General features: G+C 38.8%; 1 protein-coding gene across 1 annotated transcript in view; it reads right to left on the reverse strand.

The window, feature by feature from the left end:
- Window positions 1-11,479: 11,479 nt before the first annotated feature.
- Window positions 11,480-19,382, reverse strand: part of fam20cb (FAM20C golgi associated secretory pathway kinase b) — an 82,097-nt gene continuing 74,194 nt past the window's right edge. The window contains 7 exon segments of the mRNA XM_044013995.1: window positions 11,480-12,753; window positions 14,611-14,761; window positions 14,880-14,939; window positions 15,241-15,322; window positions 16,372-16,481; window positions 16,600-16,780; window positions 17,050-17,165. Of these exon segments, the coding sequence (XP_043869930.1) occupies window positions 12,646-12,753; window positions 14,611-14,761; window positions 14,880-14,939; window positions 15,241-15,322; window positions 16,372-16,481; window positions 16,600-16,780; window positions 17,050-17,165 (808 nt within the window). The 3' untranslated portion in view covers window positions 11,480-12,645.

The following is a 19,382-nucleotide window of genomic DNA, read 5'->3' on the forward strand; positions in this document are numbered from 1 at the left end:
GTGGCGATTGATGATGGGCCCTTGCTGAAGAGGCCTATGCAAAAACTGTCAAGTTTGTAAACATCGCCTCCTGGTGGTGGCAGAAAATTAAAAAAAAAAGTTACTTTTACAATTTCGGGAATAACTTTTACAGAGATTATCGTATCAAACTCAAAATTGGTAAAAATCACCCAAAACACAAGGTAGATGATGCATGCTCAATATGATGGCGTAGAGTTACATGATGTTGCCATGGTAATGATGCAAAGTCGGATTTTTGCGACAAAAAAACAAACTGCTACAACTTTGCGAATCCTAGTCCAATCTGAACCAAACTTGCTAGGATTGATGATAGTCCAGCCCTGAAGACGTCTATATGAAAATATTCACTTTCAAAAACAGCACCCCCTGGTGACGGAGACAATATGACCTCTGGTATTTGAAGGAATTAATCCTAGAGTTCTTGTGCGATCACCTTTAAACTCGGTGAGGTCACTGTGAACCAGTTGAGGAGCTTAAGTTATCAAAAGTTTTTTAAAATGTCTCATGGTGTACGAGATAGGGGGCGCCAAAGTGGGTGTAAATTCCTATTTTTCACAACAAAAAGCAAAACTCTTATAACTTTGCGATGGAAGATCCAATCCCAACCAAACTTCCTATGATTGATAATGGGTAGTTGCTGAAGGCGACTATATTGCCGAAAACAATACATTTTGAAAACAGCGCCTCCTGGTGGTGGTAGAAAATACTACAAAAAAAAAACTGTTACAACTTTGCCAATCCTGGTCCAATCTGAACCAAACTTGCTAGGATTGTTGATAGTCTGGCCCTGAACAAACCTATGTGAAAATATTTCAAGTCAAAATCAGCGCCCCCTGGTGAAAGTGGACGGGCCAAAAAACTGCTCCACCCCCTAAAACCTGTGGTCCTGAGGAGCACGTTTAATGTACATGCACAAAACTTGGTACACGCGTTCCTTAGGTCACGCCGGTCAAAAAAGTCAGCGTAGCCTATGCTCTAAAACGAACAGGAAAGCCGCCATCTTGGATTGAAAGTAAATGCTTTGCTGATTTTGGCCATTTTGCACCAATGATATTTGAACAGATTTGTCCTAGAACTTTCATGGGATCACCTTCAAACTTGGTGAGGTCACTTTGGACAAGTTGAGGATCCAAAGGTATCAAAATCTTTTCAATAGGTATTATGGCGTAAGAGTAAGGGGCCGGCAAAGTTGGTGAAAATTTTAATGTTTCGCCACAGGCAACAAAACTCTTATAACTTTGCGATAGAAGGTCACATCCCAACCAAATTACCTAGGGTTGATGATGGACCATTGCTGAAGAAGTCTGTGGAAAAACTGTACATTTTTAGCACAGTGCCTCCTTGTGGTAACAGAAAATCCAAAAAATAAACATTTCGGTAATAACTTTTACAGAGTTAATCGTATCAAACTCAAAAATTGGGAAAACATTCAAAACACATGGTCGATTATGCGTGCTTTATATGATAACAAATCGTTCAACGGTGTTGCCACAGCAACACTGCAAAGTCAGATATTTGTGACAAAAACAAACTATTACAACTTTACGAATCCGAGTCCGATCTGAACCAAACTTGCTCTGATTGATGATAATCTGGCCCTGAAGACGCCTATATGAAAATATTCTCTTTCAAAAACAGCGCCCCCTGGTGACAGCAGACACTATGACACCTGATATTTGAATGAACTAATCCTAGAGTTTTTATGCTATCACCTTGAAAGTTGGTGAGGTCACTGTGAACAAGTTGCCGAGCATAAGTTCCTGAAAGCTTTTTAAAATATCGCTCGGTGTACGAGATAGGGGGCGCCAAAGTTGGTGTTCATTCATATTTTTCACAACAAAAGGTGAAACTCTTACAACCCGTAAAACTTGTCCTCCTGAGGAGCACGTTGAATGTACATGCACAAAACTTGGTACTCACGCATTCCTTAGGTCCAGACGGTCAAAAAAGTCAGCGTAGCCGAACCTCTAAAACGAACAGGAAAGCCGCCATTTTGGATTGAAAGTACATTTTTTGCAGATTTTGGCCATTTCGCACCAATGGTATGTGAACGCACTTGTCATAGAGCTTTAAAGGGATCACCTTCAAACTGGTTGAGGTCACTGTGGACAAGTTGAGGATCTAAAGTTATTAAAAGTTTTTTAAAATGTTACATGGTTTTTGAGATAGGGGGCGCCAAAGTTGGCGTTCATTCATATTTTTCACAACAAAAGGCGAAACTCTTACAACCCGTAAAACTTGTCCTCCTGAGGAGCACGTTTAATGTACATGCACTAAACTTGGTACTCACGCGTTCCTTAGGTCAGGACGGTCAAAAAATTCAAAGCAGCCTATGCTCTAAAACGAACGGGAAAGCCGCCATCTTGGATTGAAAGTACATTTTTGCAGATTTTGGCCATTTCGCACCAATGGTATGTGAACGCACTTGTCATAGAGCTTTCATGGGATCACCTTGAAACTTTGTGAGGTCACTGTGAACAAGTTGAGGATCCAAAGGTATCAAAATCTTTTCATTAAGTATCACGGCGAACAAGAAGAAGGTCAGGAAAGTTGGCGAAAATCACGATTCCTCGCAACACACAACAATCTCTTATAACTTTGCCATGGAAGGTCAGATATTAACCAAACAAGTGACAATCGATGATGGGCCCTTGCTAAAGATGTCTATGCAAAAACTGTAAATTTTGAAAACATCGCCTCCTGGTGGTGGCAAACACTAGGAAGTCTGGTATTTCGCAACACACAACAAACTCTTATAACTTTGCGATTGAAGGTCAGATCTTAACCAAACTTGTGATGATCAATGATGGGCTTTTGCTGAAGATGCCTATGCAAAAACTGTAAATTTTGGAAACAGCGCCACCTGGTGGTAACAGAAAGTACAAGTTCACAATTTCCCTTATAACTTTAACAAATTTCCTTGTATCAAACTCAAAATTTGGGAAAACATTCAAAACACATGGTAGATGATGCGTGCCTAATATGATAACAAATTGTTCAACAGTGTTGCCATGACAAAACTGCAAAGTCAGATATTTGCGACAAAAAACAAACAGCTACCACTTTGCGAATACTATTCCAATCTGAATCAAACTTGCTAGGATTGATGATATTTAATTCCTGAAGATGCCTATATGAAAATATTCACTTTCAAAAACAGTGCCCCCTGTTGACGGCAGACAATATGACGTCTGGTATTTCGCTACAACAACAAACTCTTATAACTTTGCGATGGAAGGTCAGATCTTAACCAAACTTGTGACGATCGATGATGGGATCTTGCTGAAGATGCTTATGCAAAAACTGTACATTTTGAAAACAGCGCCTTCTGGTGGTAACAGAAAATACAATTTCACAATTTCCCTTATAACTTTAACAAATTTCATTGTATCATACTCAAAATGAATGAAAACATGTAAAACACATGGTAGATGATGCTTGCTGAATATGATAACAAATCGTTAAATGGTGTTGCCTGGCAAAAATGCAAAGGATTCCCTCAACTGAGTGGTTTGTTCATGCAGTAACCATTGTTCGCCACATGATGGAGGCATTTGCCTACAAATCTATCAAATCTAACATTTACAGTTTCTCATGCTGCTCTAATTGGGATTGTTGTATCCACTTGAAACTTCATACGTGAGACCTCAGACCCGTCCGGAACATGTCTGTAAAGCAGTAATGCCAAAGTCAAATACACGGGGGGCCAAAATAAAAAAAATGGTACAGGTGGAGGATTAAATATTTATTAAAACTTGCAATTACTGCACATATTGAACCAATACCAATACCACAGCCTATATTGCACTCAATCATTAAATTAAATTAAATTAAATTAAATTAAATTAAATTAAATTAAATTAAATTAAGCAAAATATAAATAAAATCAGTTGCAATATTTTCTCAAGGCTCTTTCAGTAACAAATTGAAAACGTTTTTCCGTCTTCTTTTTAACAGGTAAACAGCAAAATGTTATTTTCCTTCAAAGCTCAATGGCAAGATAAATGCAAAAATGAAACAGCATGTTACAAAACAAATCAGTGTGCTGCTCTGATCCTCACCAATGTCTGTCTTTTATAATAAAATTAGAAGTTAGTGCAAACTTGAAAAGTGCAAAACAGTTGCATGTTTCATAGTGCCTTCTTAAGTTATATTCTTTCATAACGACACACTGTCTCCACACACAAGACACACAGGCTTTCCTTTTACTTCGGTGAACATTATTCTGCCTCCCACCTGTCTTGAAAACCCTGTTTTCACCGTCTACTTTTCTATTTGTCTATTTGGGGAGAGGGAGATGAAAAATGACAGCAATGTTTAGTTTTCCACTGTGACTGTGATGCTGTTCATGAAGGATGACACGGGATCGCACTCACAGTGCATCTTGGGATGTGTAGTATTATGGTGCTGAGGGCACATAATAGTGCAAGCCGGTTTTAATAGTAATTAAAAATCATCCCGTGGGCCAGACATAACTCATTCACGGGCCTTGATTCTGACATATGTGCTGTAAAGGATAACCTCCCTACAGGAAGTAGAACTCCCGAAACAGGAAGTCAAGTCTAACATTTTCCAATCTTCACAAAACTTGATATGTGAGTCAAAGGAACGTCCCTGAACACGTTTACGGACACACCTTTCACCAAACAGGAAGTCGGCCATTTTAAACAGGAAGTGCCATCTAACTTAGCACATGGACGCTGAAAATAGTCTAAGCTGAAAATTACTACTGCCGCAAGCGGTGAATGAACGGAAGATGAGCTAGACGTCTCGCACGGCGAGGTGGGCGCAGGGAGACCCGCGAGCCGTCAAGCTCGAACCCGTTGATTACCGCTTGCGGTACTAGTTAGGGTTCGAGCAACTTGGTTGCAAGAACCCTATTGTAATCGCTAGGATTATTCTTATTATTATTATTATTATTATTATTCCTCCAAATGAATCGCGTTTTTGAGGCCTTTCCCATGCCCCAAAACTCACCAAATTTTGCATCCCCATCAGACCTGGTGTAAAATTACGTATATTATTGGTTCGGGGAATGTGCGTCAAAAAATGACAGTGGGCGGGGCTAAAAACTGACGCAAAAAACTTCTATTAGGTCATCTGCTCTCGGGTTTACCGTACATGAACGAAACTTGGCACACACGTTCATGAGGTGGGGACGGTCAAAAAAGTCGATGACGACTTCCCTGTGAATACTACAGGAAGGCCACCATCTTGGATTGCACGCCAAAACAGAGGCGATTTTGGCCATTACGCACCATCGGTATTTGAACGAACTTGTCCCAGAGCTTACATGGGATCACCTTCAAACTTGGTGAGGTCACTGTGGACAAGTTGAGGAGCTTAAGTCATTGAAAGGTTTCTAATAAGTATCATGGTTTTCAAGATAGGGGGCGCCAAATTTGGAGTAAATTACCAATTTCTCGCAACGCACAACAAAACTCTTATAACTTTGCGATGGAAGGTCCGATCTTAACCAAACTTGTGGCGATCGATGATGGGCCCTTGCTGAAGATGCCATGCAAAAACTGTCAAGTTTGTAAACATCGCCTCCTGGTGGTGGCAGAACATCTAAAAAAAAAAGTTACTTTTACAATTTCGGGAATAACTTTTACAGAAATTATTGTATCAAACTCAAAATTGGTTAAAGGACTCTAAACACAAGGTAGACTATGCATGCTCAATATGATGGCGTATCGTTACATGATGTTGCCATGGTAATGATGCAAAGTTGGATTTTTGCGTCAAAAAAACAAACTGCTACAACTTTGCGAATCCTAGTCCAATCTGAACCAAACTTGCTAGGATTGATGATAGTCCAGCCCTGAAGACGTCTATATGAAAATATTCACTTTCAAAAACAGCACCCCCTGGTGACGGAGACAATATGACCTCTGGTATTTGAATGAATTAATCCTAGAGTTCTTGTGCGATCACCTTTAAACTTGGTCAGGTCACTGTGAACCAGTTGAGGAACTTAAGTTATCAAAAGTTTTTTAAAATGTCTCATGGTGTACGAGATAGGGGGCGCCAAAGTGGGTGTAAATTCCTATTTTTCACAACAAAAAGCGAAACTCTTATAACTTTGTGATGGAAGATCCAATCCCAACCAAACTTCCTATGATTGATAATGGGTAGTTGCTGAAGGCGACTATATTGCCGAAAACAATAAATTTTGAAAACAGCGCCTCCTGGTGGTGGTAGAAAATACAAAAAAAAAAAAACTGTCACAACTTTGCCAATCCTGGTCCAATCTGAGCCAAACTTGCTAGGATTGTTGATAGTCTGGCCCTGAACAAACCTATGTGAAAATATTTCATGTCAAAATCAGCGCCCCCTGGTGAAAGTGGACGGGCCAAAAAACTGCTCCAACCCCTAAAACTTGTGGTCCTGAGGAGCACGTTTAATGTTCATGCACGAAACTTGGTACACGCCTTCCTTAGGTCGGGCCGGTCAAAAAAGTCAGCGTAGCCTATGCTCTAAAACGAACAGGAAAGCCGCCATCTTGGATTGAAAGTAAATTTTGATTTTGGCCATTTCGCACCAATGATATTTGAACAGATTTGTCCTAGAACTTTCATGGGATCACCTTCAAACTTGGTGAGGTCACTTTGGACAAGTTGAGGATCCAAAGGTATCAAAATCTTTTCAATAGGTATTATGGTGTAAGAGTAAGGGGCCGGCAAAGTTGGTGAAAATTTTACTGTTTCGCCACAGGCAACAAAACTCTTATAACTTTGCAATAGAAGGTCACATCCCAACCAGATTACCTAGAGTTGATGATGGACCATTGCTGAAGAGGTCTGTGAAAAAAAGGTACATTTTGAGCACAGTGCCTTCTTGTGGTTACAGAAAATCGAAAAAATAAGCATTTCGGTAATAACTTTTACAGAGTTAATCGTATCAAACTAAAAAATTGGGTAAACATTCAAAACACATTGTCTATGATGCGTGCGTTATATGATAACAAATCGTTCAACGGTGTTGCCACAACAACACTGCAAACTCAGATATTTGTGACAAAAAACAAACTGCTACAACTTTACGAATCCGAGTCCGATCTGAACCAAACTTGCTCGGATTGATGATAGTCTGGCCCTGAAGACGCCTATATGAAAATATTCACTTTCAAAAACAGCGCCCCCTGGTGACAGCAGACACTATGACGCCTGGTATTTGAATGAACTAGTCCTAGAGCTTTTGTACGATCACCTTTAAACTTTGTGAGGTCACTGTGGACAAGTTGAGGATCTAAAGTTATTAAAAGTTTTTCAAAATGTCGCATGGTTTTCGAGATAGGGGGTGCCAAAGTTGGCGTTCATTCATATTTCTCACAACAAAAGTCAAAACTCTTACAACCCGTAAAACTTGTCCTCCAGAGGATCACGTTGAATGTACATGCATGAAACTTGGTACTCACGCGTTCCTTAGGTCCAGACGGTCAAAAAAGTCAGCGTAGCCGAAGCTCGAAAGCGAACAGGAAAGCCGCCATCTTGGATTGAAAGTAAATTTTTGGGAGATTTTGGCCATTTCGCACCAATGGTATGTGAACTAACTTGTCATAGAGCTTTTGTGCGATCACCTTTAAACTTTGTGAGGTCACTGTGGACAAGTTGAGGATCTAAAGTTATTAAAAGTTTTTCAAAATGTCCCTTGGTTTTCGAGATAGGGGGCGCCAAAGTTGGCGTTCATTCATATTTCTCACAACAAAAGGCAAAACTCTTACAACCCGTAAAACTTGTCCTCCTGAGGAGCACGTTTAATGTACATGCACTAAACTTGGTACTCACGCGTTCCTTAGGTCGGGACGGTCAAAAAATTCAAAGCAGCCTAAGCTCTGAAACGAACAGGAAAGCCGCCATCTTGGATTGAAAGTACATTTTTAGCAGATTTTTGCCATTTCGCACCAATGGTATGTGAACGCACTTGTCAAAGAGCTTTAATGGGATCACCTTCAAACTTTGTGAGGTCACTGTGGACAAGTTGAGGATCCAAAGGTATCAAAATCTTTTCATTAAGTATCCCGGCGAACAAGAAGAAGGTCAGGAAAGTTGGCGAAAATCACGATTCCTCGCAACACACAACAATCTCTTATAACTTTGCCATGGAAGGTCAGATATTAACTAAACAAGTGACAATCGATGATGGGCCCTGGCTAAAGATGTCTATGCAAAACTGTACATTTTGAAAACATCGCCCCCTGTTGACGGCAGACAATATGACGTCTGGTATTTCGCTACAACAACAAACTCTTATAACTTTGCGATGAAAGGTTAGATCTTAACCAAACTAGTGACGATCGATGATGGGATCTTGCTGAAGAGGCTTATGCAAAAACTGTACATTTTAAAAACAGCGCCTTCTGGTGGTAACAGAAAATACAATTTCACAATTTCCCTTATAACTTTAACAAATTTCATTGTATCATACTCAAAATGAATGAAAACATGTAAAACACATGGTAGATGATGCTTGCTGAATATGATAACAAATCGTTCAACGGTGTTGACATAAGAACACTTCACAGGACCCACTCTACTGAGTGGTTTGTCAGTGCAGTAACCTTTGTTCGCCACATGATGGAGGCATTTGCCTACAAATCTATCAAATCTAACATTTACAGTTTCTCATGCTGCTCTGAAAGGGAAAGATGGGGCAAAAGGTACTGCAAGAGGGGCCAAGGAAAAAAAAAAAACAGGGAAAATGGGAAGAGAGAAAAAGTAACAGAGGGAAAAAAGAGAAAATGCACCCTAAATTCTTATACCATCAGATGTTCTATCACAAAAATAACTAGTTATTTCTAAAATTCAGCTTCAATTCTGATACCATCAGTTGTTTTTCACAAAAATAACAACTTATAGATGAAATCACACTGTTAGACCTCAGACCAGCCCTGAACATGTCTGTAAAGGATGACCTCCTTACAGGAAGTACAACTCCCGAAACAGGAAGTAAAGTCTGACATTCTCCGATCCACACGAAACTTGTTATGTAAGTCAAGGTACCTTCCCTAAACACGTTTACGGACACGCCTTTCACCCAACAGGAAGACGGCCATTTTAACCGGACCCGCCTGACATTGCGCGGGGATGCAGCTGAAAATAACCTGTACCACAAGCGGTGAATGAACGGAAGATGAGGAAGAGGACTCGCGCTGCGACGTGGACGCACGGGGACTCGCGAGCCGTCAAGCTCGAACCCGTTGATTACCGCTTGCGGTACTAGTTAGGGTTCGAGCAACTTGGTTGCAAGAACCCTATTGTAATCGTAAGAGTTATTCTTCTTATTCTTCTTCTTCCGCCCGCCAAATGAATCGCGTTTTCGAGGCCCTGAACATGCCCAAAAACTCACCAATTTTTGCAACTGCATCAGACCTGGTGTAAATTTACGTTTATTAGTGGTGCGGGGAATGCACGTCAAAAAATGAAAGTGGGCGGGGCTAACGACTGACGCAAAAAACTTCTATTAGGTCATCTGCTCTCTGGTTTAACGTACATGAACGAAACTTGGCACACATGTTCATGAGGTGGGGACGGGCAAAAAAGTCGATGACAACTTCCCTGTGAATCCTACAGGAAGGCCGCCATCTTGGATTGCACGCCAAAACAGAGGCGATTTTGGCCATTTCGCACCATCGGTATTTGAACGAACTTGTCCTAGAGCTTACATGGGATCGCGTTCAAACTTGGTGAGGTCACTGTGGACAAGTTGGGGATCTAACGATGCTTATGGTTAGTTGAAATGTCGCATGGCGTACGAGAAAAGGGCCGGCAAAGTTGGCGAAAATTTGTAATTTCTCGCTACACGCAACGAAACTCTTATAACTTTGTGATGGAAGGTCCGATCGTAACCAAACTTGTGGCGATAGATGATGGGCCCTTGCTGAAATGTTGTCCAAAATCAGTCGTATAGTATGTCGCCCAAAATCAGTCAAAAGTCATACTTAGTATGTCGCCCAAAATCAGTCAAAAGGTCATAGATAGTATGTCGTCCAAAATCAATCAAAAAAGTCATACTTAAGTATGTCGTCCAAAATCAGTCGAAAAAGTCATAGTATAGTATGTCGTCCAAAATCAGTCAAAAAAGTCATACTATAGTATGTCATCCAAAATTTCAGTTAATGGAAATAGAAAAAACACAAAGACCAAGACTTCTGCTTATTTTGTTTTATTGCACTTTTTTTTAACCATGATGCAAAGAAAGAAAATGATAAAATCCACAGAAAAACAGCGTGATGAACAGGACAAAAAACATAATTTAAACTCAGGTTCTTCATGGATCGGTCCACACACACTCTCATACACACACACTCACTGTCTGACCCCTGACCCCACTCTAGAATGAAGAAAACCTTATAGAAAGAGCTGAGGGTCAACATACACACACACACACATGTTAACATGTAACCACTGTTTCCTATCTCGTACCTGTGAGAAGCTCAAACCTTTTTTTTTCCTCTATGAAACCAAACATTCAAGTATTTTTCTATCATTTTCACAGGCACTCGAATCTTCCTACTGTATATATTAACTTTAACAGGTCAACTCTCTGCTCGCTGTTGGTGGTGAAAACAAAATTTACATCCTGGAAAATAATCTCTCCACAGCAACATCTGCGACATCAAATATATTATTATAATTACAATAATGAAACAATAATAAAAAATCTGTCCGTGTCACATTTGTACAGAAGAATGTTGCATTCACTGAAATCTTTTTACAAGATTTCTTTTTTGGGTCTGTTTTTATCTCGTATCTCGTAAAAACAACCTTGGAAAAACAGAGCTTTTAAACATTATTTTAGGTGAATGCAATACACTTCCGTACATTTGGGAACATAAACTTAAAAAATCTATTTCTGTCGTGTGGAAACAAAGAAAAAATGTTCTAAACCAAAATAAAAGCTTCATAATTTTGGGGTGAAAAATGGATGATGGTTAATCTGACAGATTTGGGGGAGTTTCTCAAAGTCAAGAAACCAACTGTTCTAATGTCCAAAATACTTCAATTTCTGGTCCCCACACTCAACAAGCCTGTTTAATCTTCTCAATGCTGTAATCCTTAATCTAAAACTCTGCCTTCTGTGACTAAGAAAATGGGTTTTATAGTGTGTTTTGTTTTTAACCAGCTTGTTTTAAGTAGAGAAAATATACATTTTGGTTTGAGTTTGAAAAGAAAAATTGCTCATTATTTGTATAAAAACTGAATTTTTTTCAATTATTTAAATGCACAGTATTCAGTTTTTCTCTCTCTCAAGCAAAACAGTAACACAACACCTGGTTTAATAACGTCAGGAAGCAGCACTGGATCATGGGAATTGTTGTTTTGTTGTCTTATTTGGTCAATCTGGATATTAAGACTTTAAAAGTTATAACATCGATGTCATTTAAAGGCAACCACATTTTTTTTTTGTTTTTAATTGTTGTTTTAGTTATTTTAACTCATTTTGCCAGTTTACTCAGTTGTTCCTTATTTATTGTTGAAAAAACTCTCCGTTTCTGAGAGTTTTCTCTGAAAGTGAACTTAATTAAAGTTGAATTAAAGAAATACACTCCTAAATTCTCATTCCCAGAATGCTTTGGTCTCTTTGGAACCAGGATCCTTGACTTTGAGAAAAACACCAACAGACCTTGTTGCAGCTGCATTTTTGCACATGCTCAGTTTGCCCTCTTGTGGACAAAATGAAGAGGTACAACACCTGTGATGTGTGTTGTATTCATCGCAAACAATAAATACATTTATTTAATAAATACCCTCTCAAAGACATTTGTGGGGGAGAAAAAAACCCAAATTCAAATCCAAGAGTAAACCTGCACTCCAATCAAAAATAATCTCCACTTTGATGACAATGAAAAAAGAAAATGGTCGACACTTAAATCACCTAAAAATAATACTTTTATTGGTTAAGTTCATTTAAATGAACTTAATCAACCAAAGTATAAGTTTGTCGGCCGCATTCCTTTTTCAGTGCATCGATGACAAGAGCTTAAAAACAAAAACATTTATTTAAAAAAACATCAACAATAACCAATAAAACATTCTGCAGCAAAACGAACAAAGACCATTTTAAAACAGGAAGTCATGTCTCCACTTCCTCCTCCACCTCCACCACCACGATGGCGGACGTTCAACCAAAAACACTCGAGTCACTAACAAATACGAATAAACACATGAGTGAGTCTTCACACGTCTCCCTCTGAATTCACTGAATTCAAAAAGGGGACCCTGAACGAGACACGAGAGAGACGGAGAGAGAGAAGGCGTCTCTTGTGAGACAGGTTTGGTAATGCTGTGGTGGGTCAGTGGTGGTGAGACTAATCCTACACTAAGGAGTCTATGTGATTTTTGTGCAGTGGTTTAGTCCAGTTCCTGGTCCCAGATTCCTCCAGAAAAGTCACATCACCTGCGTCTTGAGATTCGGTGCAGATTTTAAGTCCCTACACAAAACACAGTTCCAGTCCGATCCAGCAGGCGTCCGCTTCCAGGCAGCGTCTTCTTATTTCTTTGTCTCGGGCAGGTGAGCGTCCTCTGTGAAGCTCAGACGCAAACGTCTGGACCGGCTCAGTCCTGTCTCTCCCATCTGCCAAGAATTCACTTGAGTCCAGCTGCCAGCGGCCGCAGACAGCTACCTCCTCCTGGGGGCGTGGTCTGTCCCTCGCGTGGGCTGGAGGTCGTCCTCCACCACGTAACCGTAGCCCTCCTTGTCAATGCACTCTGACAGCACTTTCAGCGCCTAAAGACACAAAACACATCAGTTTTGAATGCTTTTTTATTGCTATTAAAGGTCAGTTTTAAAGGAACTCTTTAAAGACACACTGCATTTATTTTATAACTGAAGTTACCAGAATTATATATTGGTATTTGTGCAAAGAATGTATACATCTCAATTAAAAGACAAACTACACTGCAGCTCGATTTACTGCATGAACCTCATTACTGAAAGCTTAACTTAACTTAACTTAACTTAACTTAACTTAACTTAGCTTAGCTGTGGAATGAAAGGGAATTGGTTCAATAGTTTAGTTCTGTCCCTAACAAAAAACAACACACTATCACCTTTACTTTACTAACCTTACCATAAAAAAAATCATGTTTGTTTAACAAAAAAAAACCTTAGCTTAACCTGAAGAACAGGGAATAGGAAATCTGTAGTTTAGCTCAGTCTAAAGCTAACAAAAACCACATAATGTAAACTTTAAACTAAATATCAAAACTCACTACAATATATCATGATTGTTAAGGAACAAAAACTGAAATGTACAAATGATATTTTGTGGTTAGCTTAAACCGGAAGAACAGGCTAATGGTCCAGTAGGGTTAGCTTTGTTCAAAGCTAGCAAAATCCACATACTATCCCCCATAAACCTTACTAACAAGAACAAAATAATAATAATTTAAAGATAAAAACTGCCGGGTAATAAGGTATAAAACATGTCGATTTGTGGTTCGCTATGACCTGAAGAAAAGGACACTGGTTCAGTAGTTTAGCTCTATCCAAAGCTAACAAAAAACACACGCTATACCCTCTGGTTTGGACCCAAAGAAAAGAGAAATGGTTCAGTAGCTTAATTAGCTCCATCTATAGTTAACAAAATCATCTTGCTATCAATTTTAACAGATCACGACATTAAATAAATACATTTTATTTAAAAGTGCCTTTCTGTCACTCCAGGTCACTTTACAGTAAAATACACATAGTTAAAAATGTGTGTGATTGTTTAGATTGTTTAGAAACAAAAACTGGAGCGTAGAAATGTCAGTTTGTGGTTCGCTCAGACATGAAGACAAGGGGGTTACTTCAGTTTAGCTCTAAAGCTAACACAATCCACAAAGTCACCACAATATATTGTGTTTGTTTAAAGCTCAAGTGTAGAAATGTCAGACTGTGGTTAGCTTACACCTCAAGGAAATTGGCTCGGTAGTGTAGCTTCGTCTAAAGCAAACAAAATCAACAAAATCACCACATTATATCATGTTTATTTAGTAATGAAAACTGGAATATGTGTGGTTAAAGCTTAGACCTGAGGAAAATGGAACTGTTTCTTGTAGTTTAGCTCTGTCCAAAGCTAACAAAAACAAAACAAACGATCACTTTTAAATCTCAAAAATCATGTTCAGTAATAAAACCTGAAGTATGAAATAAAAAGTGTGGTTTTTGTAAGTGTATTTTGTCACTTTTGAACTAAAACAGACTCGCTGTTTCCTCCAGTTTTAAATCCAGTTTTCACAAATAAACAGGATAAAGTCCAGAGAATTCTCCAGAGTTTCTCGTTTAGTTTTTGGAGACACAATGACAGCAGGATCCAGGTTTTTCCTGCTGTGTTCACACATAAGCTCTCAGTTGAATATTATCCAGATATTATACTCAGGAAGTGGCAGGAGAACCTCAGGAGAACCTCAGGAGAACCTCAGGAGAACCTCAGGAGATACCATAGAGGAGCGTCATTCCAGAAACCAGTTCTTGTTAAAATACTACTTAAAATGACCTCCTGTAGATTGAATTATCAACTGACTAATTGTTGTAGGTCCAATTTAATGATAAAAAGATTTACAAAATAGGAACAAGAATTGCACAGTATGAAGCACTGACCTGGCGTAGCCGTCGGTCCATGGCGTCCAGGTGCGGCTGGATGAGGATGGGACTGAGTCGGTCCCTCACCAGGGATTCTGCCATGAGTGTGGACAGCTTGTACTCTTCCTTCGCCAGCAGCTGCAGACGCAAGTGTGTAGACTTCCTAACCCTGCAGAGACAGAGAGTCGAGGTCATTTAAATATGTTGAATCATTTCTTTTGTGAGTGTAAGATTTCTTATCTTTACGTCCTTAAGAATAATAAAATGCAGTCAAACGAAGTTCTCACCTGCAGCACTGAGTCAGTGGCACCAGGATGGACATCTCGTCATGGGAGTGTTTTCCAAATCTAAAATTCAATAAAAGAAGCATTGATTCTTTTTAATAGGGTGTGTTTCATGTGCTGCTGTACAACCTGCAACGTCGAATAGAGAGCAGCTGTTGTTTTTGTGCGTTTATTTACCTGTAACTCAATCAAACAGTTACTGTACATTGTGCCCATGTATAATTTCATCTATTCATAAATACTTTCACATGTTTGCATTTGTACTGTGTGTCTAAATGTCTTCCAACTCCTTTAAACACGTGCAGTATCACACATAAATACATACATATTGTATACGGGGTTTGTGTACAATGACTTGTCTCACCCGCGGCCGTTGTCCAGGTGGATGATGAAAGTCTCGTTTCCAAACTTTTCAAACGTCTCATAATGATGTCGATCCATGTTTCCTGTGTTGGAATGAACAGAAAAACAAACACGTGTCACTGTGTCTTTGGATCTTTATACATGTTGCAGACGCAGAGATTCTCCTCCTCATATGTTCTATACGCTTGAAAACAGCGGCCGAGAACATGTGGAGTAAAGAGTGGAAACAGGACTTCAGGACTTTTAGACGTGTCTAAAAATAGAACTCTGCACCTGCTTCTACTGTCTTTGGTTTGGCAAACAGCTGAGACACGGAACATCTCTGACACGTCATTTAAAATTCCTAAAGATAAGGAAATGAAGTAGAGAAATATCAGACTCCTGCTGTGAGGCTGCAGTTACCCCTGATAGAGAAAGAGGGCGACAGAGAGCAGCACTGCAGCACTAAACCACCTCTGTGTTTGTAATAATAAGTAATAATATTCTGTTCACCTGCTTTGGTCCCCACTAAAGCATGAATACAGGAACACAAGTGTGTGTTCCCGTATTTGTTGCCTCTTGAGGACTGTGTCATAAACCTTGTCAGGACCAGGACCAAGACCAGTAGTAGTCCTCTTGGGGACAAAAATCTAATTTTTCTGAAGAAACTAGCTGAGGTTGAATCGTGGTTAGGTGAAAGTTAGTGTTAGTTATTAACTGGTTATGGTAAAGGTTAGAGAGAGAGGGCACGTCCTCGGTGTCTCAGAGAAGAATTTGTCATTTAACAGAAACTGAAGATAAGATCATTAAAATGGATTCTATTTTTAAGTCTACAATCACTTGATTGTGTCAAAATGTGTTTACCATTAGCCAAGAATGAGCCTTTTATTATCATTATTATTGTTGTTATTATTATTATTATTATCACCACCATGTTTTTACAGAAGCCCACAGTGGACAAACTGAACATATTTTGAAGTTTTGACTCTGAACTGAAGGACATTAAGCTGCGACATGCGACTACACCCAATAAATATCGCTATATTTTACACTCTGTCCCTTGAGTAATGAAACCACCATTTCTTATAATAATATTACATTTGATTAATAATAGTATTAAATGAGTGGTGAGACGGTAACATGCTGAACTCACCCATGAGGAAGTCAAAGATGGTCATGTCCATGACGTCCAGAAGTCTCCTCCCACTGTCGTAAGGCGGAGTCTGTTTGACTTCCTCACAATAATCCGGGTCGACCTCCCATCTGAAGAGAGATTACACTTGGTGAGTTTTGAAAATCAGAAGAAAACAATGTTCAGTGAAGTCTCTCGTTCTCAGTTCTCTTGACTTGTTGCTGAGACAAAGCATCGGCGCTCTCTTACTCGGCCTTCTTGCGCTTGTGGTACGAGCGTCTCCACGGGTTCCTCCAGGTCTTGCGTTTAGCGAGGGCCAGGTCGGGGAGGAAGGCGGCGAGGGATCCTTCGATCTGGTCCGGTTTCCCACACAGAGCGTGTTCAGTGGAGCAGTAGTAGGAACACTCGCCATAGAAACACACGTTGTTGGCTGACAATCAAAGACACAATAAAAACTTAATAAAAGCCTGCAGCCCAAGACAGTATAACCTCTCATTTTCAAAGGGATTCACAGGTACAAGTACCAGTATCAGTATCAGTATCAGTACCAGTATCAGTATCAGTATCAGTATCAGTATCAGTAACAAGTATCAGTATCAATATCAGTATCAGTATCTGTGTCTTTCCTTGATATCAGATCAATATCAGGTCAATAAACCACACACTCGTGCTGTGTCTCTGCTCCTCTTCATCACGTACCTGGTGAAATGAAGAACGTCCTCCACAGCTTTTTGTCCCGCGTGACGTCTCTGATCTCCTTCGTCATGTTGACCAACCTGCCGGCCACGGGAGGGACGCGGCGGAAGTCCAGGATCCTGCAGCACAGAGACAAACAATCACTTTAGTCTCTGTTTGTTATTTTCTTCAGAGTGGAGGTCGAAGTATGTCTCCCCCCGGTGGGAGAGCAGGAGAAGTGAAGTGGGAACTCAAAGGGAGAAAAATCATGAAGTGAAATCAGGTCATTAGTCGCCACTTAAACCCAATCACTGCGATTTACATCAAATGTTTTGGACAATCATCACTATCTCTGTCATCAACTCTTCATAATCAGTTTGATTTATAATAAAGCAAGTTTTTTTCTTAAATGTCAAAATATGATCTTGTTTCTTTGCTCCACATAAGAAACAGAATTATTTTGGTTATTTTAAATAATTTTGAGGTTTTGGAAACTCCGATCTACATTTTCTGACATTTATGGACCAAACAAGTGATCAATTTATCAAGAAATAACTTAACTTCAATAATAAACAATCATGAAAATAATCCCTTAGTTGCAGCCATAATCACGACATTAAAACTTCACCTTTACATGAATATTGAGTTGAAACTTGGCTTAAATATATTGTAAATAAACAAAATCTGAAAAATCACCACCCACCAATTGTGGGTGGTGGGTGATGAATAATAAAAATAAATAAAATAAATATTTTTCATCATTCATAAAAGTAATAGAAATAAAAGTTGTTGAATAGAAATAGTTAATAATGAACTCCGGCTTACCTTTAATGGTGATAATATAACAATATTAAAAGTTTTTTTTTTAATAAGGCTAAAAATCCCTGGATACAGAAAACTGTCACAACAACAAAATGGAAAAAAACATTAAAAAACAAAGTCAGAGTAAAGTTAAAGTAAAATATTAAAGAAATCATACTTAACCACAAAGGAATGATGTAGTTTTAAATGATTGTTTTACAATAATTGATTATTTGGAGATATTTTTCATTAAAAACATCTGTTTGCAAAGCCTGCAAAAAACTAGACTTGTTGATTTCACACAGGATGAAATCAAAAACTCCCTGTCACTGCCAACAGGGGGCACTGTGGTATAAGCAGTGACCTCAGAATAACAGCCCATGGTGGTAAATGCTGTGAGTGTGTGTGGCTGAGAATCCACAGCAGACTCATTTTAGCCTCCACACTTTCCTGCTTTAATGTCCGTGTTAAATCCTCACTCTTCTGGGAATTTACCAGATATTTATATATTTTTATTTTACTTTCATGACTTTAAGGCTTTTATAATCGTGTTTGTGTTCTGTGAATGTTTGTGTGGACAGAGACGAAAGACAGAAGTGAAGGAGACGACGTGTGATTTTCTGTTTTCTGTTTGTGTTGAGACTCGACTTCAACAACAGCAACCAGGCTCTTTAAAAATTGATGTCCCTGTCTGACAACAGCTAATGTCCAAGGCCTGAGGACAGAGAGACAGAGGACGGGACGCTGAGATTAAAGAGGAAGACAAAGAGAAAGACAGAGAGGAAGACGGAGACAGAAAGTCACACGGGGGAGCTGCATGTTTCCAATCATTCTAATGATTCATAATGAAGATTCACTTTTAACTTTTAAATGTGTCTCCATAGTAACATGTTTTTGTAACATTACAATATATATATATATATATATACACATATATATATTTAAAAAGTAATTATTTAGGTAATATTTTTGTCATTAATGTTCTGTTTTTGCAACTTTTTGTTTTTAAGATAGTCACATATTTTGTACAGTAAGAAAACTTTGGCGAACAATATTATAAAAAAAGACATTTTGTAACGTTACAACACTGTCATTGTTTTGGGTAACATTTAACATTTAAGTTAATATTGTTCTGCTTTTGTTAAGATAGTAACACATTTACATGTACAAGTCAGAAAACACGCAGGTTTATGTTAAAATGTAACTTCTTTTTAAACACAAGAAGTCTTTGTAAAGACAGTAACGTGTTTTGTAATGTCAGTCACGTGTACATTACAATTCTTTTACCTGTAGTAACCTGTTTAAGAAAACCTAACATTTCGTAACATGTCGTGGTAATGTAAACATGTTTTGTGTAATTATTTGAAACGTTAGTAACATTACAGTATTTGGTCAAAAGATAGAAACAACCTTTTGTAAGGTTTCTTGATAATATTAATTATTTTGTATCTTTATAACATGTTATGTCGCACTGAAACATTTTGTAAAATATCTTTGAAACTTTTTTAACTTTAAAATATTTTGTAACATTTTTGACAAAAGTCATTTTTTTTAGC

The sequence above is a fragment of the Solea senegalensis genome, linkage group LG18 (assembly GCF_019176455.1).
Source record: "Solea senegalensis isolate Sse05_10M linkage group LG18, IFAPA_SoseM_1, whole genome shotgun sequence".
NCBI classification, from domain to species: domain Eukaryota; kingdom Metazoa; phylum Chordata; class Actinopteri; order Pleuronectiformes; family Soleidae; genus Solea; species Solea senegalensis.